This window comes from Haliotis rufescens, unplaced genomic scaffold (assembly GCF_023055435.1).
Source record: "Haliotis rufescens isolate VD_foot unplaced genomic scaffold, xgHalRufe1.0.p SCAF_12, whole genome shotgun sequence".
NCBI classification, from domain to species: domain Eukaryota; kingdom Metazoa; phylum Mollusca; class Gastropoda; order Lepetellida; family Haliotidae; genus Haliotis; species Haliotis rufescens.
In genome coordinates, this window is record NW_025963802.1 from 41,767,919 (window position 1) to 41,791,415 (window position 23,497).

Consider the following 23,497-nt stretch of genomic DNA (forward strand, 5'->3'; position numbering starts at 1 on the left):
CACTACATCCCCTCTTACACACACCACAAAATCCACTTTTACACACACAACAAAATCCACTTTTACACTCACAACTAAATCCCTTCTTACACACACCACTATATCCTCTCTTACACCACTTAATCTCCCCTTACTCTCGACCAAATCCACTCTTACACACCACAATATCCACTCTTACACGCCACAAAATCCACTTTTACACACACCACTTAATCCACTCTTACACACACCACTAAATCCCCTCTTACACACACCAGTAAATCCTCTCTCACACCACTAAATCCACTTTTACACACCACTAAATACCCTCTTGCACACCACTAAATCCCCTCTTACACACACCACTAAATCCACTCTTACACAGACCGCCTTCGTGGTCTAATGGTAAGCGTCCGCTCGGAGAGCGGAAGGTCCGGGGTTCGATCCCGGGCCGCGTCATACCAAATGACGTTAAAAGATGGTACTTGTTACCCTGTCTGGCGCTCGGCATTAAGGGGATAAAACAAGGACTGGTCGGCTCGGAGTCAGTATACTGTGTCTGAGTGGGGTATTCATGTTAAACTGCGGCATGGTATCTCAGTGAGCTAGCACTATAAATCGGCATCAGTCCGGACAAGTACAAGCAGCCACACACACACATACACCTGCATGCACGTCGCTATATAAGTGCAATCATCTTGGACGCGACGTTAAACCCCATTTCACCTCAACCCACTCACACACCACAAAAAACACTCCTACACACACCACTAAATCCACTCCTACACACACCACTAAAAACTCTCTTACACCACTAAATCCACTCTTACACACACCACTAAATCCACTCTTACACACCACTAAATCCCCACTTACACACCACTAAATCCCCACTTACACACACCATTAAATCCACTCTTACACACCACTAAATCCTCTTACACGACTAAATACACTCTTACACACACCACAAAATCAACTCCTACACCACCCAATCCCCGCTTACACACCACTAAATCCACTCTCTGACACACCACTTAATCCGCTCCCACACCACCCAATTCACTCTTACACTGACGACTTATCCACTCTTACGCTCCACTAAATCCACTCTTACACCACTAAATCCACTCTTACACTCCACCATCTGCCCAACCTTATACACCCACCACGCCGCCTTCCCTCTATCAACACTATAAACAACACACTGTTACATGTAACTATGTTTCACACACTTTGTGATCTGTAACCAGGAGAGATGCATTCAGTCGTGGCGCGTGAAGTCAGGTGCATCTTCCCGCTTGACAACGTAGTACATCGTGACCTGCCTCTCTTATCGGTGTGATCGACCTCAAGTATCTTACTGCAGGTCATTAATAATTTGTAACCAAACTAGGCACCACTGATACTTCATTTAATGAGAGATTAGTTTTCGCTGAGACGTTGGCTTTAGATAAGTAACGAAGTCAATATCCGAAAGAAAGACAATCAACGTTACTGAACACACTGAATTTTTATATCACTGTTGAATTGCATGTACAGCAAGCTGCATTGTTACAATATCACGTTTGCATATATAGCTAGCTGCATTGTTACAATATCACGTAGATGATTGCTAAACTCGCAATACTTCAGCAATATGACGGCTGCCTGTACATAATCGTCTGGACTAGACAAACCAGTGATTGAAAGTTTGATCAATGATCACTGATTGAAAGTTTGACAAACCAATGATTAAAAATTGCTTGATCAATGATCAACGCCGTCGGAGTACGATGTTTCAGCAATGTGACGGCGGCCTGTAGATATGGAGTCTGGACCAGCCAAACCAGTGATTGAAAGTTTTGATCAACGATCAACTCCGTCGGGGTACGATGACGCGTAATTACCGAGCCTGACCACTGATCCATTCAGTTGCTGTGGTTGCTATGGACGTTGTAGTACTGCACCATGACCGTGGAAAATATTTATTTTATGAAAAAAACATAATCTAGAAATGCATACAAAAGCAAGTCTAGCCAGCTCAAGCTAGCTCTATTCCACAAAATCTGAAATCAGCATAGGGAATTTTATTTTTATTTTTAGAGTCAAGAAGGATATTGTGTAATATAAGATTTCAGAGACTAAATGTTAGTCTATGGACCTTGGTGAATGCGTTTTATTCCGAATTGACTGTACTTTGCAACGTTCTGTTACAATACTGAGAGGAAAATCTGACCTGTTTCAGTTCGAGTGCTTAACCCTTCCTAACAAGGAGGCCATTGACCCGATGGAATTCGGTTTCATGTTACGTTTCCTGATGAAATTCGACATTCCAGATCTTTTGTTATTTGTCTTTGTAGATACATCTCTAGACTAACATTTAGTCTCTGAAATCTTATACTACACAATATTCTTCTTGACTCTAAAAATAAAATAAAATTCCCTATGCTGATTTCAGTGCTGTTGAATAGAGCTAGCTTGGGCTGGCTAGACTTGCTTTTGTATACATTTCTTCATTATTTTTTTAAATAAAATAAATATATTCCACGGTCATTGTGCAGGACTAATACTTCCCCCTACTCCGACATCGTTTCGACGTGCAAATCGTAACCGACCGTAATAAAGGTCAAACATGTATTTATAACACCCAGATCGGTGATTATGAATTATATGAGAAGAACAGAGCACCCGCCTTGTTGGTGAAATCAGACGATTGACTATATGTCAAATAAAAACGCTTGGTTCTCCATGTGTTTAGTGTGCACCAAGTCGCTCATCTCCGGAGGCGCAGGGCAACTAGTACACGATGGTTGCATGGCCGGATGATGCAGTGCTCTGTGGCGCGTGGAAAATGTACTGTGGGACTGGGAGGGGGAGTGGAAATAACACAAAAAGGAGTGATCGAAATGTTGAACATTGAAAGAAGATAATGTAAGCTAAGATTGTTAGTCCAACAGCCACATCTAATGATGTGAAAAAAGGCTTACACCCCATCTGCTAGAAAGAAATGTTTGCTAATGTTATAGCTTCTGCAGACATGTTGTATAATTTGTGTGTTTCGGGTTACGTTGACACGACATCAACCAAGGTTAAGAACCTGACCACCCGTTAAGTCGCCTCCTCTGACAAGCATTGGTGACAGAAGAGCTGTTCTAACCCGGAATCCCCACGGGGAATTTATATACTGACATATTGTGTTCATGAAGGTTCGGTTTGGTATGTTGTTTAACGCCGCACTCAGCAATATTCCAGCTATATGACGGCGGGCTGTAAAGAATCGTGTCTGGACCAGACAATCCTGTGATTGACATCATGAGCATCGATCCACGCAATTGGGATCGATGACATGCATTAACCAAGTCAGCGAGCCTGACCACCCGATCCCGTTAGTCGCCTCTTACGACAAGCGTAGTCGCCTTTTACGGCAAGCATGGGTTGGTGAAGACCTATTCTACCCCGGATCTTCACGGGTCCTCTTTGTATAAAGGAATAATGGGATGTATTATTTCAGAATAGTGCAGGGGCGTTCGGGTAGCCTAGTTGTTAAAGCGTTCGCTCGTCACGCCGAAGACCCGGGTTCGATTCCCGACATGGGTACAATAAGTGAAGCCCATTTCTGGTGTCCCCCGCCGTGATATTGCTGAAATATTGCTAAAAGCGGCGTAAAACCATACTCACTCACTCACACACTCAAAATAGTGCAATAAACTATTTACGAGGGGGAAGGCGTCGTAATACTCTGTGTAGACCCTTACACGTACCAGGAATCAGGGACCGCCTCCGTGGCCTAGTGGTAGAACATCCGCCCGGAGTGCGGAAACTCGAGGGTTGGATCCCCGTCATACCAAAAGACGTTAAAAGATGGTACTTGTTGTTACCCTGCCTGTCGCTGGACATAAAGGGGCTAAAACAAGGACTTACGCGACGTAAAACGCCATTTCATCTCACCTCATCTCACCAGGAATCAATGATCGTGGGGTGATAATGGTTCAAGATGTGTCAGCTCGTGTGTTTCACCAAATTAGTTTCAGGCCTTTATCGTTTCGGGTTTTCTCTCACATCAAGCTGACTCGCCTTGATATAACTGAAATTTTGCTTAAACTCTCACTCAACCACCCACCCACACTCACTTACTCACTCTTGGTCATGATAACAGGGGTATTCGGTCAAACTGGCAGCCCTAGCCTTTCATCACGTGGGACGTGTCTTGTCGATGGCGATAGTTACAGGGACGTCGACGGGAAAGATTGACTGTTTGATTTCAGAAATATAAATCTAATCACGCGTTTTTAATGCATTTTTGCTGCATCACAAACCGCAAAGTTATAAGTTAAAATTTTCTTTGTCAAATATTTCAGAAATGACTTGAACAAAAATGTCGATAACTGGTCGTTAGTAAGTAGGTCTAGATTTAACATGGTCAACGAACCGTGGAACATATTGTCCATCTTAAAAATAAAGTCAGTATGTAATAGGGATAATTGTTCAGTTGAAGCCTAACGCCCTAATAATCTTGGGCGAAATCAACATTTTGTTTATTCAAAATTCATATCCTTCAAATAAAATTCGGTATTTCGTTTTTTTCTTCACATTTCATATTTTTCAGAAAACTAATACAGGTATTGTTGTCTCCCGTGGGAAGCAAGCAGAAGGGACCTCTCCTCGATCAAATAGCGATTTCCTAAGGCAACATATAACATGAAGTCGATATTCTACCAGACATATAAGTCACAAGTAGCATGAGGTCACACTGACACCGCTAAACATCCATCTATTACCTTCATGTTTACGACGCGTACTCGTTGATAGGCATTTCCTCCTATGTAATTGGTGTGTTGACATATTCATTGTGAATCAAATAGTAAAAGTCGCAAACAATGTCAAAACCCTTTCCATTATCACAATAATCATATCAACGTAGCGACAAAACCCTTTCCATATCCAACAGAAATCTCTGCATAAAGCAGACTCGACGGTGTTTATGAATCACTATCAAATAGTGGCGATACCAGGTGTAAGAAATTTCTATTGAAAGTAAAGTCCATTATGCGATTGTGTCAAAATTAGTCATGTGTTAATGCATCACTATCAAATACATCGTGGGATATATAAGTGCGTGATGACCATCTATCCATGAATTTATCGCTTCTCTTTTGTCTGATTCTGCTGCTTACCTGGAGTGGTTTACGTAATCTTACGTTGCTTTTTATAACTGGTCTCTTTTGCTTGTTTGATTGTTAAGCGCGGCACTCAGTAATATTCAAGCTGCATGACTCTTGCGTGGAAATAACCGAGCCTGGGACAGGTAAACCAGTTGGATTATAAGAGTGAGTGAGTGAGTTGGGTTTAACGCCGCTTTTAACAGTATTCCAGTTATATCGCGGCGTGTCAGCTTAATGTGGGAGGAAAGCCCGAAGTGATGCAGGTCTCAGACGTTTACCACTTCGGTGAAACCCGCGAGCACGGGTATGGTGCTGACAAACCAAGAAACCTAATCGGGGCGAACCGGGATTCGAACCCACAATCATAGGTTTCTTGCGTGCCCAAGGGGCGCAACTCTGCACAGCGAATCGCGGCGCCTTAGACGATTGGGCCACCCGTGCCCCCTTGGATTATAAGAACAACTTCCGATACGAAATGAACGATGTCACTGAGACTGACCATATGTTCCATGCATTTAGTCGCCTCGTATGACCAGCACAGCTTGCCGGTGAACTATTCTAAGCCAGTTTTCCCACGCGTTTTTTGTTACTTGTATGGCTAAGTTGTATGGTGCTGTTGGATGTGCGATAGTATGTATCGGATGATTGCCGTTGGTTGTGTTGCCGTAACTGATGGTGTGTCATTGAGGCCAGACAGAGTGGATCATTGCCCAAGCAGTTAACAAAACGATTGCCTGGCCCAGACTCGATTATTGACAAAATGACGCTATATAGCTAGAACTTGGGATGCATTATTCCGTGATTCACCGGTATGTTAGGCGAATGACAATATTATGACAAGGAGTATTATGGATAACAACTTATTTATCATACACACAGAGCATTTCAGGGCTCCTCGCTCCCTCATCGGGTGAATGAGGAACATTACATACGTAAAGCCAGTGAAGCTAGTTATGATTATATACATCTAAGAATAGACAATACATACTAATTTAGCCACATTACTTTTATTACAATGCACCACATCTGTTGTCAGGCGGAACGTCGAATATTTTCTTTGACATCACATGGATATAAGACATAAACACCTAATAATCTGACGTCATGGTTCTCATCCAAAGAATGCATTTGAAAAATTTATCAAGAACCTCATTTCGTACTACGGAACGTTTCTCGGTATAAATAGTCCTCTATACTCCTCAAATCAGGTTTTATAGGAAACGTCAACAGAATATGTATGTGTGTGTATTTTAGTAGTGACGGATATATCAACGCTGTCATACACCCGATCAATTATCACCTCACTTCACTGCTGCCAGAGTCGATGGGCGCAAAGATTACATATTAGGTTTTGTTATTGTGATTATACCAAGTGACACCGAGGAGATGTTATTCTTGTTATGCACCAACTAACCTCGTTTTATAACTTCATTGCGATCCGACCACGACCTGTCTCGGGGCAGTGTTGTTAGTTTTACATCTCCAAAGGCATTGTTAATTGCATAATATGTTATGCGTCAGTTGCAAGAAACTGAACTCAAACCTGCTGCTTTTTGGACTTGTTGGCACAAAGCGCCACAGAGAACAAGCGGTTATTTTACATGGGATATATAATCACATGCCATTCATATAATCGAGAATAAGAACGACAGTTTTTATCTTCGGTTCAATAAGTTTGCTCTCGCAATGGATGCGTAACACATGATCTGGTGTTGCAGGAACTGAACCATTGCATTACGTGAACCAATTTAGTCCTTTGCACTCAGTGCGTTGTGCATGTGTCACAAAAGAGAGAGAAATAACTGTGTTCATGGGGATCGACGTTTCAGTGTAAATTCTTCTCCATATTAAAACCCAGCTTATTTGCTTTTGAAACGCTTGTTTTTGTAACAATAGCAAGTGTTCTCTCGAATACTTGATGACCCTCTGGTTGAATACCAATTACTTCATGATTACTTCTCATTATTGTTGATTCAGCGATGTTGTCCTATGCCATATGTCTCGCAGAGGAGATGTGCAAACCCGGACTGAGAGGCATACCACGGAGATTGTACGGGCAATATGAACTGTGTTAGACTCGTCATGTCTCTGAAATGAAAATATTTTACAGAGAAGTTGTTAAATTATTAATGTTAATAAAATACAATAAAAAGGAGCCCAGAGACTCTCTTCATTTTCAGATATTGCAGTAATCTAGACTTGACAAATATGTTAGACTTGCATTGGTTGTATTTTATGTATTTGTTTCAGGGTCTGTATGACAGACTAATGCTCACACTCAGACATGGGTTACTGAATAAGGCTCATCATGAATCACGCATAAGACTATACCTAGTGTAGACTTGCATGGATTGTATTTGAAATATTTGTTTCAGGGTCTTTATGACAGATCAGAAGTTTGTGGCCGTTGTGAATACACATATACGTGTTACGCATAGACTACGTAGAGACGATATCCTTAGGTTTGTCCTTGAGGCATATACGTGATGATGGGTTGACGCCACTTTCTTCCATGTCATAAGTTTCATTTTAATATTCAAAGTGGCCCAATCCGAGTTTTAAGGACGGTGGAGTACCCTGTAGTCCATGAGCCAGACCCCTGATTTTTATGTTTGACTACCAAATGGAGGGACATACTAGTGGTTAAAGCGTCCTCTCGTCGCATCGATTCCCAAAACGTACAATGTGTTGATCCATGACTTGTGTTCAACGGCATGATAGGACTGTATGTGTGTCAAAACAGGGTAAAATCAACTCACATATGACTGTCATCATAAAGGTAAACCCCCACATCACACTTAACTCGCGGTGGAAATTGATACACCGTTCTGGAAACAAGAACAACTCCTTTAAATAGTATAGGACTTAGTTCAAGCTCGGCCATATCCTACACCTCATCCCTGACAACTTTATCGCGACTCTATCCTTATTCCTTATCTACATTCGACTGTTTATACTTTAATATTCAGTCCAACCCCAGTAGAGTAGCAGTGGCTTTATTCTGGGTAATTACTGTCAGTGCCAGATATTCAATAACTTGACACCAGAGGCTATCTCAGTTGGTCATCAATGTTGAGGCACGCCTCTAGTTTCTGGTCCTGATATAGGCCGGGATCGTAAATAAGTCAGCATGTCAGAGCAGCTAGGTCTCCGGGGTGTTGCTTTTGTAAACGTTGATACATGTACCTGTTACACATCATCCGGTTCCTTAAACGCAACGCGGGCAATGGGTTAGTTTTGTGGTGTAAGGGTTTGCTCGTCACGCGTAAGAACTGGTTCGAGATTTTACATGGGTACAATGTGGGAAACAGTGTGGAATAATTATAAAAAGAACAACGTTATATCTTACTCAAGGTTTTCAGATCGGTTCATTTTCTAGGACATTGACTGATTGTATTATCCAAAATGCCAGTAAGATATTTTTTCAAATATGGTAATGGCATCGAAGAATGTCTTGTCGAAATTTCCCAAAATCATGCAACTGTCACTGAAACGGACCAACTGAAGGCCAGAGGACGTTTGCGGAAAGATCACGGTAATGTTGCGAATAGATACGGCACGTTTGCGAGTATATTTGCGGAATACCGTATCGTACAATTGTTCGGTCCCCAGCGTTTTATTGCTTGCCATAAGATGCGTATTAGTAAACTTTGATCGGGTAATCAAGCTCGGTTGATGGCGTGTCATCACACCTCGACGGTTTTGGAATTTCGTCATGTTATCAGCTACTGGTTTGTCAGGGCTAGACTCGATTAATTGCAAACCGCCGTGATATATCTGCATCACTGACTGCGGCGTAAAAAACATTCGCCCACTCACTCCCCTGACCCAGTGACACAAATAATATCGGCATATTGGTAATGAACAATCTCCTCAGTGTGCCTATGTTCCCAATGGAAACGACAGTGTAACGCGATCCACAGGCTACTTAATCATCAATACCTATTACTCTTAAATGTAGTGATGAATTAAGTATTAATCTTGACCATGGATACTTCTCATGGGGTTTTGTTTCAGAGGGAATATATCTCATTGTTCTATACAAGCCAGTTTCAGCCACAAAACGATAAAAGGTATATGCTGAAATATTCATAATGCGTCTTACAAGTTAAATCACCGTCTGTGGCGATGGCAGTAGGGAATTCGATACAACCAACAGAGCAGCATGGGGATTCTGGGTGAAATAGGTCCTCGATCAGCACATGCTGGTCGTGATCGGGTGATCAGGCTTGATGATTTGGAGTGTGTGTCATCGTACCACAACAGCGTGTATCGTTGCTCACAATATCAATGCATCGCTCGGACTTGAGTATTTACACAGATTTGCCGAGTTAACCAAACAACCATGGCATTCTCACTGTGGGGATTGCACTGCGATTTTGTCGCAACCCTTTTCTTTTGGTTCATTGATGTTATGTGAATTGTGGCTTTAGTTAAGGTAGACTGATTGTAACAATGCATAACCCGAATGGTTGTTGTGATGTGATCATGGCCTTCACTTTACTACCGGTAGGGAAAGACATGCTCGTTTCGCGAACACATGGTGTCATCACACACTTTGTAACTTTACTGTGATTCATGATTGGGGGTTCTTCAATTTGTCGCTTTGACCCATTTGTCTTCTCATGACAGTGATACGAATACAAGTATCCATACAGCGTATTGTTACCATGCTATTTTTTGTCTGTTCGTTAACGCCGCACTCAGCAATATTACAGCTAAATGACGGCGGTCTGTAAATTATCGAGTCTGGACCAGACAATCCAGTGAATGATATCATGAGCATCGATCTACACAATTGGGATACGATGACCTGTATCAACCAAGTCAGCGAGCGTGACCGCACGGTCCCGTTTGTTGCCTCTTACGACAAGACAAGAATGAGTTGCTGAACACCAATTCTAACCCGGGTCTCCACGGGGCATATGCCAGTCATTACCTTGGTGTATCCATTGCCTTTGTATCATAGGATACAAGCGACATATATTCATGTTCATATGGCACTATATCGAAGTAAATCGTGTTTCAGCGACACAGTTTGTCAAAGATGGGCAAGGAAGCAAAAGAATGAACTCTCGAAAGTAGACATGACATGGAATGATTTTACTTTTTAGAACTTAGACTTGCTTGTATGGACGTACAGGACAGATTTGTTGAGACAAGGTGTCGAGTGTTAATCAGCTGTGAAATGTCTTGCTCCGGCATGTATCACGAACCACACACTTAGAGAATAGTCGCTCCTATTCCCACAGCTTGTTATTTGGAAATTAGGATCTGCAACAAACACATTTTCAGATAGTGTGTGTTTGTTGTTTAACGCCACACTCTGCAATATTCCAGCTTTAAATGAAGGCGCCTCTAAACAATCGATTCGGACGAGCCCACGCAGTTATTGACAACATGAGCAAGGATCGACACCGTAGGGGAACACACACGCTCTCAACACCCCCTACTACTACTACTACTACCACTACTACTGCTGCTGCTGCTACTACTACTACTACTGCTGCTACTACTGTTACTACTACTACTGCTGCTACTACTACTGCTACTACTACTGCCACTACTACTACTACCATTACTACGGTTCGCTAAAGTAAGATGGCATTACGATACCCGAAAGTATACATGAAAACCTGACGCTTATTACGCCAGAGGCCACATTTCATCATCATTAGGAACGACTGGGGACCCGAGCAATGGTATTTAGTTAATCAAATTTGCAATGGTTTCAAGAGTATATTGCAATTTAATTATTTGCCTCCAAAGGGAGCAGTTCCAAAGCGGGTGGTTAACAGGTCTGCGAGTTATCCATTTCAATCAACTGCTCATGGTTTTTTACTGTTCAGTAAATAACGGCTATAACTGTCATATTATTTCAGTGGACAGTGAACATCACGAACACTGTTATGTTCCTATATTTGTCTGACTCTTTAGATCCGTGTTAGAATATGTCTTCGGCAACCCATGCTTGCCGAAAAAGAGGCGACTATGCGTGTTGGAAGAGGCGACTAACGGGATCAGGTTCGCTGACTTTGTTGATACATGTCATCGTATCCCAATTGCGTTGATCGATGTTCATTATGTAGATCACTGGATTATCTGGTCCAGACTCGATTATGTACAGCCCGCCGTCATATTTGGTTGGCTGGTTGGTTTGTTGTTTAACGCCGCACTCAGCAATATTCCAGCTATATGACGGCGGTCTGTAAATAATCGAGTCTGGACCAGACAATCCAGTGATTAATATCATGAGCATCGAGCCACGCAATTGGGATCGATGACATGCATCAACCAAGTCAGCGAGCCTGACCAACCGATCCCATGGGTTGCTGAAGACCTATTCTACCCCGGATCTTCACGGGTCCGCCGTCATATAGCTGTAGTATTGCTGAGTACGGCGTTAAAAACAAGCAAACAAACGTTGCAACTGATACTGTGGTGTTCAGTAGCAGACCCCGTGCATATGTCCCTGTATAGTAATGTACTTGAAATACGCCCACTTTCAAAACATGTACCGATTATAGAACTCATCAACATAACAGTGAATGTTGTGCTTCAGTCCCACAACAACACAAACCAGATCCCCACAACCCAACATAGATGTTGTTTTCCTGCATGTCAGTCTTCACAGTGTAACATGTGTACATGTTTGCAATGTTGTTTACTGAAACTACTGGGCGAACATGGTGGTGTCCCTTGTACATGACAAAATGTGAATATCACCATATCGCGAGTTGAAGACTTAAACAAAAACAAACCTGTGTATCATACAAACCGCCATCTTCGGTAAACATGTTTTCAGACTGAAAGAACACCAAGCACTGGCCATGACCGCAGCGCAGATAGGATGAATGTAGGTTACACTTAGAGATGAACTGCATCACACTATTGGTCGCTATTTAATATGTTTGGGGTGGTGTCTGGTAGTTTAGGTGGAGACGGGTATGTCAAGACATACAATTGTTTACTCTAAGAAGCCGAACGATGTTCTTTGTTTGTGACGGGTGTGTAATCGATATGTGTTTGTACTAAAATATTCTTGGGCATTTTTGTAACATTTTTTTTGTCATAAAAGCTGCCGGTCCCTATAAAGCACATATTCTACCACTCTGGGTAATTAAGAGTACGATAATGTTTCAAGTATCGTTGTGGTTCCTGATATCTTTACCAGACAAGCTGGTGATGCTCAGAGTCTGGGTGGTGCAGCCCTTCACGATAACACCAGCATCTCGTGAACCCCAGTCACCATGCACGTAAATGGCCTAGTTTCAAATGCCACAGGAATCTGGATTGCTTGACACAGAAGACACTTAGAACACAAACAAATACCAGCTTACGACAAACAGCGTGTTACGATTGTGATACTCCTCAGTCGGCGTGAATGGTTGTTTGGTTTGTGTTATTTTATTTTTTTATGCTGATCCGCCGTGCTTGTCAACATGGAAGTGTATATGTAAACAAGATTAACGACATATTTTGCGTGTGTACTTTTGTAATTCAGCTATAACAGGGTGTTATTCCAAATATAAATGTGGGCGCGGGTGGCCCAGTCGTCTAAGGCGCCGCAATTCACTGTGCGGGATTGCGTCCCCTGGGCACGCTTTAACCTATGATCGTAAGTTCGAATCCCGGTTCGCCCCCATTCTGTTTCTAGGTTTGTCAGCACCATACAGGTGAGTTTCACCTAAGCAGTAAACGTCTGAGACCTGCATCACTTCGGGCTTTTCTCCCACATTGAGCTGACACGCCGTGATATAACTGGAATACTGTTCAGAGCGGCGTTAAACCCAACTCACTAACTCACTTAAGTAAAATCTCATGTTTTGATGTTGTTCGTATGTCAGGTCTGGGGGATTTCATAAAAGATTTCGATCGTGTCACAACTCTCGTCATCTCGGGAATCGGTTATCTCGAAATCCGTGCTTATATGAAGCTGTACACGCTCACATTACTTAAGTGTAGCTGGATGCAATGGTCTTATGGAACAATCGACAGCAGATCACTTAATTAAGTGTGATGGACATACTCCTCACTTGAGTAAGTGCGTTTGACGAATATTGATTTTGTTTATTGCCTCTTCAACACTGACGAAACGCGGTCATTTCTTATCGTTTGGTGACAGGTTATATATGTAGTCTATTATATATTTATAAAATCAGACCTTATTTGAATTACGAAGTATCCTCACACACATGCAGGAACAATACGCTATGTTCTCTAGACACTAGCTGTTTGCAGAACAACGCATAATTTACCTCATACATATTCGTGGCAAGTTGATGGCATGACACAAACACTCACAGAGACAATGCATGCACAGTAGCAGAGGCCGGATATAGGGGCAGCTGGATGAATTCCCGGCAACCGTGCCGTGTCAGTTTAACAGCTGATGGAGACGGACGTCTGTGAAAGTCGAGATTTTGTGTGTAAAAGTTGACAAGACATGGTGATTTCACCGAAAAGCTGGACATTTTACACGCATGCCCCGTTATTAACCTTTGTTGGGCTATTTGACAAGGAATCTGTCATATCGATACTTTTCACACCACATCTTGATGTCAGATAGCTGTACGTGTACTGCCTAAGTTAGTATTAGCTTACATGTGCTAATAATTATACACGTAAAAAGGAAAATCAAAGACTGATTTAAACAATTCAGCATAAGCACTTTGGTGAAAACAATGTAATTTCAAAAGAATACTTGCGGACTTCCACTGAATGAAATATGATAATTGTAATATTTAAAGACGTTCATGCATGTACGATATGTAATTGATACTGTCTGGAACACGAATAAACTGCAGTAGTTGAAGGTCATGTCAACGTGACCTAGCACAGTGTAGGTCAGCATTGACGTCAGGCGGTGACTGAGAAATACATTGTGAACAAGTAAACCTTTCCCTTCTTTGAACGTATACACCTCGGAATTAAGAGGCTCTGAAAGCAAACAAGGACGCGGGGCTGATTGAGCTATTTCAAACAAAAGCAAAAGAGAAGGTTAACATCTAAGTTTGTTAAAATCACATCATGTAATCTGTTTCAAGTAACGAGCATTTATTAACCAATGTTTCAAACCAATTATGCAGCAGCTTGAACAGGAAGACATCACATGAAGGCTCCTTGGTTCTAGTAAGAGAAAGATGACGTTTAAAGGTGAAACACTTCTTGTTTCGCTTGAACAGAAAGACATTACATGTCGGCTCCTTGGTTCTAGTAAGAGAAATATGATGTTTAAAGGTGAAATACATCGTGTTTCACTTGAACAGAAAGAAATTACATGTCGGCTCCTTGGTTCTAGTAAGAGCAAGGGGATGTTTAAAGGTGAAACACTTCTAGTTTCACTTGAACAGAAAGAAATTACATGTCGGCTCCTTGGTTCTAGTAAGAGCAAGGGGATGTTTAAAGGTGAAACACTTCTAGTTTCGCTTGAACAGAAAGAAATTACATGTCGGCTCCTTGGTTCTAGTAAGAGAAAGATGATGTTTAAAGGTGAAACACTTCTTGTTTCGCTTGAACAGAAAGACAATTCATGTCGGTTCCTAGGTTCTAGTTAGAGAATGATGACGTTTAAGAATGAAATACTTCGTGTTTCGCTTGACTCTTTTTGTCATTGGGTCTTGTCGCCTGCGCCGCCGCATTTCTTGTCTACGTCTCTTAGGCCTGCCAGAATCCTATGATCATGTGTTCGAATCTCAGATTCGCGCATGTTGCGCCTCTCGATTTGCCACCACCATATCCTTGATTGTGGGTTTAGCCAAGTGGTAAATGTCTAAGAGCCTCTTTACCTTGAACTGAGCGATACACATCGGTCAGGGGAGTCAATGTATTGACTTCTAGAGTAAAGCTTCGGTGTCACACCTTGTATTATCGAATTTCAATTATGTATATTTCGGTGAAGATCACGTATCTCTTTCGATATTTTTATTTATCGACGCAGTGGTTAATTATCGACGATCCGATTTTATATGCTTCGCATATAGAAGATTCTTTTGACATCATAGCAACTTTTTTTTTTCTGTTTATTTGAAATTTATTAAGTATCAACATTATATATTATATTCTTTGAGGAAAACGCCTATTTATAGAATTATTTTGATTGAAGCTAGAACTTCATCCTGGCTCATAATATATTTGCTTATAATGTGAGTGTATATAGATCGCCATGTCGCATTGTCGATAATTCTAATAGGTATCGAATGTATACAGCTAAAATTGATTGCGAACGAGTAGTTTGACCCAAACATGTGATGTCAATGTGATCAGGTCGCATGGCGCTGCAAGTTTTGATATTTATGTGTTATTATTTTACGGTTTTGAATTCCTTAGTAGAAAGGCTTAATTTATCAACCGAGCATTTCATCACTTCCTGTTTCAGTCACCTTAGGCGTCTTTTTCTCAAAATTGAATTAAAATATATAATATCTCCTTACATTTCAGAAATATGCTTCCGAAGACCCCTAATTCTCAGTTTAAGACGCCATACAGAGCACACACATCTCCTGCCACAGTCTCGCCACCAGCAACATGGTCTCAATGTCCCGACCTCCTTCAAGCTACGACCCCCAGCTTCACCATCGCGTGTTCCCAGATGTCCACTCCCGGTATCACCGTCGACGTCCTGCAGGCTATCAGAAAAAAGCCGTCGGGAAGACGTGGCCGTGATAGGGAAGGTATTAGCACAAATCCAGATAATGGCCAACTGACAAAGAAGCAAGGCATCCACAAACCCATTATGTATCGACAAAGCATGAAACAGAGTAAAGGAAATGGGTTTCGGGTGACTTCATCTCCTGATGGAGGAGGGATTGGGAGTCATGCCGAAACGGTTCTGTCCGGAGAAACCAATACGCACTCAGGAGCCGCTGTGGCAATAAGTTACAAGGGTAATACAGGCCAAAAGACCTATGGTTGTCACGACTCAATGGGAGAGTTTTGTGAAAGCCCGGTCGTACCTGTGCAGGCCATTAGAGAAAATAACAAGCCTGGACATAGAGAGAAATTACACACTGTCAGGAACTCTTTACCCCAAGCAGCTTTAAGCAAAAGAAAACAAGCGGCTTTTACTTCCAAAGACGTCACAGTTAAGAGACCAAAACAGGTTGTTAAGGACACTGTCAGAACCAAGAGTATTCTTGATAAATATTTCAAGACATACTTAAATTGTTCAAAATCAGGACATTCTCTGTCTTTTGTTGAGAAAAACAAATTGGAGAAGTCACACGGGGCAACAGATCAGATTGTTTTAGTAAATCAGGATGACTACGTGTATAGAGATACTGACGGGGAGATTAGGGATGTAAAAAACCTCACCCCTGCTTCACCAGAGGAGGCCTCCCGGACCACTTGCAGAGCCAGGAAGAAGAAGAGAAAAGAACAGGTGATCGGTTAAAAACGTCCAAAAAGTAATCCGTTGTGGTTGTTTCAGTGAGTTGGGTTTAACAGTTCTGTATGAATGATGCTGAACGTTGGAAGAAATTTGTACGTGATATTCGTGGGAAATTTGGGAAATGTATTGAGGTCTATGACATAGACATATGTTTTTTATATAGATAGAGCAAGACCTATTTCAGGTTACTACGAACTGGAAAGTTGCAACAAATGCACAGATATATTGCAGCATGAACTATTTTTGAAAACATATACAGTGTTTCGTAACACTCCATAATTAGCGTGTTTTCTGAATACCAGTAATACGTTTTATCTCCCGATCGATGACATGCAACCAAAGGTCTCCAGACAACGGTTATTCTAGAGCACGAGGAAGAGATCAATGATGGTTTTATGTTTGCATCAGTCTCATGCCAATCCTCAGAAATGAAAAAAACTAGGGTGTGCGTGCTTGGTTTCTTTTTACGATGGACTGTCTCAGATTGTAACTAAGGACCCGTTTGGCTGTGAAACTGTTATCAGTGTTCTTGACATTTATGTTAGTAATACCCTTAGTACTTGGACGTCTCTTGGACGAAATTCCTCAAAGGGTTGTTTTAACGTAGCAAACTCATAGGACTCATAGTTCAATGTATAAGAAAATTTATTTAGCGTACAAGTTGACAGGTTATTATCACAATCAATACAACGTCAAAATAAGCCATCATGATTTACAGGTTAATAGAGGTAAGATAGAGCTAGAGGTTATATGTAGGCAGGGCTACCAGACTAAAAGGCCATCATGCCCTTTTGGGATTCGGGTCAGAACAGGTCCCCAACGTCCCCCCATTTGTAAGAGCCAACTGCAATAATGTGTGACCGGTCTGATTATCAGATCTGTTGTTCGTGTATTCAAACAATGGCTTGTGTTCAAGTTTCGATTATTGCCATACCATAGCAGTGATATCGCTTACTGCGATTTGAAACAATTATAACTCACTCGTTACCCCTCATAATCATGAAGCTAATGTCTTCCTTTCCGACTCCGTGATGTTGTAGGTGCGACTTCAGGTGCTGAAGACCATCTACAAGATCGAGACGGAACTCGCTGTCCTCCGACACAGAAGGAAGCAAATCCAGGAAAAGCTGAAGAAAGGTTTGAGTAAACTCGGGAATCATAATGATGATAACTTGACATGACGTACTGTGTAACGGAAGGTTAAAATAACCTTTTAATGGAACTGTGTTTCTTTTAATTATTATATATGTTCTTTGTCGTTTTTTTATAAAAAAATTTTTATAAATTATTTAGAATTGCTCTGTTTTGTTATATTTGCTCTCTCTCTATATGTTTGTATATATCTATTTGTTTTTGGCGTGCGTGCGTGCCTGCGTGCGTGCGTGCGTGCGTGCGTGCGAGTTACCATTAATGGTAGGTTGACATGTGATTACGGCTTGTATTTTTCAAATTTCAAAATGTGACGAAATATGCAGTAAAGATATAGATGTTTGAAATACACATATTGGTTCTTTTAGTCATTAATCCCTTAGTTTCGTACTTTTAAACCCATATTATCCATGGTTGTATGAAGTTTAAGATATTACATTTGCTACCCATTTGAACTGGTATTACATTAAAACTTCTCGATGGTTCCGTTTGGCTTTGTAAGTTGAATGTTCACAGAACATTAAACATTTTCACAATCGGTGACTTGAAAAACCGGAGAAAAAGATAGTCTCTGCGCTGGGTTCAACGCCGATATATTTCAATGATTTCAGTGCTTGTACACATTCAGCACTTTGGTTTGACCTGTGAACGCGTTATCAGACAAAATGCGTGTTATCAGTCAAAGTGCGTGCGTGGTCGGGGCTAATCCTGGAACAGCACAGCGAAGGGATCACCAGACCACCCGTGAACCCAGGTGACGATCCTTGCGTTCGATTTCAAAAGCCTGGACAACCCAAGTGAACCTTGATTGACCAATGTCAGTTCATGTTAACTGATGTACCTCATATTTCGGTTGATCTAAGTTGCCCATACCTACTAGGGTGCGATACTCTGGTTAGCAGTCTCCAAGTGACGACATCGTTAAAGCTAATTAGTTTCTTTCATTTTTTGATTCAATCATGAATATGAGCAGTTTAATGAATAAAATTAACCCGGTATTGACAGTATATATGTATTCTGATGTGCGTCAGGGAAATCAAACTTTCGATTGTTGATATAAATACTTTGGAATCAATAATGCAAAATCGTTGATTAGTGTGAATCTCGTTTGATTTTCTACGTTATTTTGCATTTTCTTATTTTGAATGCATTGAGTAGGAACGGTGCAATGGCAGCAGTGAAACACGTAAATCTTCTTGTTAACCCCTCATAGCTATGTGTTATAGTGACGACTGTTGTATTTCTCCTCCTGGCAGTCATCATCATAACAAAGGTTGAATTTTATGCGTTTTATTTTGGTTACGGCGCAAAGTTCCCCTTGTTGGAACACTGGTTATCTGAGACGGAATCTAGTCAACCCTGGTTGCGAGAAAAGTGGTAACCACAGTTGACTCAAGTCACGCATATTTACGTAGTAGTAATGCATCATGCCATGTGTAAAACAGCTCAAACTAAAAGCTCAAACCACGATCGAATAAGCAAATTGATTTCATTAAGCAAAAAGATACTTTAGGCTGAAAAATAGGAATCTCAAATAACCAAATTAAAAATACATACGAGGAAGCACCCCAGTATATTACCTATATATATTGGCACTCTTACGTCTCACAAACTGCCACTCCCATTCCCGCAGAGCAGTCGACAGAGTAAATGCATACATCTTTGAAAATTAGTATACATTAAGCGCCTTTTTCTCATAACTCTAATGTAAACGTAAATTCTTGAAAAATATCAGCCACAAATCGATATCATTATTGGCCGTCTCAGGTTATTACCTAGTAAAAACTGGAAATGAACGTACAGAATTCAGTCGGTCGCTGGCATACATCAAGTGTGAATTACGTCTAGTGGAGTTACATCATTAAACAGAGATGAATCTTTATCGATTGCGTGATTTAACTACAGGAGCCCCTCATGCTTAATTAGGGAGTCCCAGAATGGGTTCATCCCCAGGAGTGAGCGGCCATCTTGACTAACTCTCTCCCGCGAGCCTTCGACCCAGCTGCTTTGCTTCACTTCCTGTTCATTCATTACTGATAGTGCATTATGGCAGTATCATGGGGCATGACTTCGTTGGTGTTGATTACAAAAATGATTTTAGTTACTCTTATTGATTACTATAAGGGTAATGTGGTTTGATTAGTGTCAGTGTAATGTGATATACATTGTATACTCCTAAAAAAAAGTTAAAGAAAGCGCGGTTCGTTCATGTTACTACAGATAATATGTCATCGCTTGACGTGGTTGTTTAACATTACTGACCGTGATGATCCGGGTTCGAGTTTAGACGTCAGCAACCCATGCCTGTCGTAAGAGGCGACTATGCTTGTCCTAAGCGGCGACCAACGGGATCGGGTGGTCAGGCTCGCTGACGTGATTGATGCAAGTCATCGTATCCCAATTGCGTGGATCGATGCTGATGATATCAATCACCGCAATGTCTAGTCCAGACTGAGTTATTTACAGACCGGGGGGCACGGGTGGCCCAGTCGTCTAAGGCGCCGCGATTCGCTGTGCAGAGTTGCGTCCATTGGGCACGCCAGAAACCTATGATTGTGGGTTCGAATCCCGGTTCGCCCCGATTATGTTTCTAGGTTTGTCAGCACCATACCCGTGTTCGTGGGTTTCACCGAAGTGGTAAACGTCTAAGACCTGCATCACTTCGGACTTTCTTCCCACATTAAGCTGACACGCCGCGATATAACTGGAATACTGTTATAAGCGGCGTTGAACCCAACTCACTCACTCACTATTTACAGACCGCCGTCATATAGCTGGAATATTGATACGTGCGGCGTGAAACAAACAAACAAACACACTCTCATGTTATATGAAAGAATCGGTTGTTCTTTAACGTATTTTGAGTAGTCTACAACCAGATTATATTCATGTCATATATTACTGCTTGTTGTGAAGGTTACTGATGTAGATTATATTTTTTATCTAACCAGATTCCCACGAGGGTGTAATGTCGCGCTGTCCGTCGCTGATCTTTACGTTGTCGATATCTGCTCTGAAACTCCGGATCTCTGTAGGGATTGCGAGGCTGTATAGGTCCCACGAATGCCGTGCTTGTCGTAAGAGAAGACTTTAAAGGATTGGGTTGTCACAATGTATGTCATAGTCTATTGTGTACAATCATGTCCCGACGGCGTGGATTGCTGCTCATGTTATCAATCACTGGTTTGCCAGACACTTACAATCCACCGTGACGTATAGGGAATATCGCTGTTTGCCCGTAAACAAACATTTACTCACTAACTGCTGGCAGACCAAGGGTCGTAATCTGGGCGAATCTGTGATCCTAACCCACGGCTTGAACATCCTGACACATCAAATACCTAATACCTAATACCTTATACGTCAGACCAGCTGCAGAACCACGTCGTGGCACTTCGTTCATAAAACGCCATACGTCTAGCGTGTGGTCATCCTGCGGATAAGTAATCTGATTAGTCCTAGAACCGCTTTATGCCTGGACATACACATTACTATTTTTGACGATGCATCTCATATGATTGCGCTCGATTTACGTCATACAAAAGTCTTTTTACAGCTCTATGATATGGATTCTCGGCATGAGGTATGAAATAAGGCCGGGGTTATACAGAATAAGCATATGTTTTGACGTCAGGATTCCAGAAACCACGGTTGAATATATTTCGATAAATTTACTTACTTTTGTAGCGCGTTATGTGACATTTTCAATGAATATTTTGTATAAAGCCAGACTGGCGCGTTTAATGTCTTTCGTCTTCTTAACTACTCAGATGTCTAACATCAGCAAGACTGCGCGGGGGTGTAGCATGACAGCGCCTGCGTTATGCCTTTATGACAGACCTGGTGTCTAACGTCAATATGACGGTGCGGGCGTCAACATTTGTATGACGACGTTGTTGTCTAACGTCAGTATGACGGCGCGTGTGTGTTACGTTTTGGCGAAGGCCCTGATGTCTGAAGTCACTTTGACAGCGTAGGTATCGTACATCAATATGAAGACTGTTGACTAAAATGTATCACTGATGTCTAACGTCAATGTTACAGTGCGACTGGTTTACGTTAATATGACGGCACTGTTGTCTAACGTCAATTCGACAATGCGACTGGTTTACGTCAATATGACGGCGCTTGTGTCTAACGTCAATGTAACAGTGCGACTGATTTATGTCAATATAACGGTCCTGGTGTCTAACGTCAGTACGACGGTGCGACTGTTTTACGTCAGTATGACGGCACCGTTGTCTATCATCAATACAACAGTGCGCCTTGTTTACGTCAGTATGACGATGTTTCTGTCTAACGTCAATGTAACAGTGCGACTGATTTATGTCAATATGACGGTCCTGGTGTCTAACGTCAATGCGACAGTGCGACCCACCTACGTCAATATAACCACGCTGGGGTTTCTAACGTCAATGTGACAGTGCGACTGGTTTACGTGAATATGATGGTGCTGATGTCTAATGTCATACGACAGTGCGACTGGTTTACGTCAATATAATGTCTCTGGTGTCTAACGTCAATACGACAGTGCGACCCGTCTACGTCAATATGACCACGCTGGGGTTTCTAACGTCAATGTGACAGTGCGACTGGTTTACGTGAATATGATGGTGCTGATGTCTAATGTCATACGACAGTGCGACTGGTTTACGTCAATATAATGTCTCTGGTGTCGTACGTCAATAAGACAATGCGACCCGTCTACGTCAATATGACGGCCCTGGTGTCTTAATGGCAATACGACAGTGCGATTGACAATACATCAGTGGTGTCTAACATCAGTGTCATCAGTATGTCTTATGTCGGTTTGACGGCGTGGATCGTCAACATGACGAAATATCGAAACCCAATATGCCAACCTCCGGTCCGCCAGTCTGGAACATATGTTGCATAGATCCTAAACATCACTAACAACGTCACACCACTTCTTCCTTAATATTCAAAACTCGAACATCTACCTTCAACGCTTAAAACGATATGCGGTGGAGGAGCTGGTTTTCAAACTTCAAACGGAATACGAGAGCTTGTGCCCACCTGCAGAAAATCTAGTGATCTCTAAAACTAATCCTTGGAGAGAAAATTGAGAAAATATTGAAACAGGAAAAAGTATAAATCGATAACCTGTTCTGCCCTTTCCGGGGAAAAACAACGCTGTGCTGCTTTGCTTTGAAGGAGAGACTTTGTGGACATGGTTAGATTTGGTGTTTAATTCGACAGCGAAAGACTTTTGTGCAGAGATTTATATTTTTAGCGACAGATTTTTTAAAGAGACAATACAAGGTTGCTCTGTTTTTACTTTATCAGTTTATCAGTTTTTATTTAGTTGAATTTGTTAATTTCTGGGTAGATATGACATGAACTTCACCAAACAGATGAGAGCTTTGGTCCACCGGGCACAGAGGGCATCATTAAACAACCTGTTTAAAGGTTGTGTTTGGCACATGGGGTATATTGTCACACGCCAACTTTATCAAAACGTAAATTATGTCAGGTTGTACTATTATAACATTCTGGATTGTGTGAATAATAATTTTAGAATTTGTGTCAGTATATACATAATGTCTTCAGGTTAGTTAAAAGCTTCATGTTTGAAGGGGCGGTCGGGTAGCCTAGTGGTTAATGCATTTGCTCGTCACGCCGAAGACCCGGGTTCGATTCCCGACATGCGTACACTGTGTGAAGCTCACTGAGGTGTTCCCCGCCGTGACATTACTGAACTACTGACAAATGCGGCGTAAAAACACACTCACTCACTTCATGTTTGAAACACCAACGTTAAACCTTTCAAGCGTTTCCAGGAACGTTCCTTTCTGTTAAGATGAACAAATGACTT

At 41.7% G+C, this 23,497-nt stretch overlaps 1 protein-coding gene across 3 annotated transcripts in view; it reads left to right on the forward strand.

Annotated features, from left to right (window-relative positions):
- LOC124113908 overlaps nt 1-23,497 on the forward strand; it is a 99,515-nt gene that overhangs the window by 34,148 nt on the left and 41,870 nt on the right. For all 3 annotated transcript variants that reach the window (XM_048393690.1, XM_046474398.2, XM_048393691.1), the window contains 2 exons: nt 15,564-16,503; nt 17,553-17,649. In XM_048393690.1, coding sequence (XP_048249647.1) covers nt 15,564-16,503; nt 17,553-17,649 — 1,037 coding nt within the window. The remainder of the gene's footprint in view (nt 1-15,563; nt 16,504-17,552; nt 17,650-23,497) is intronic.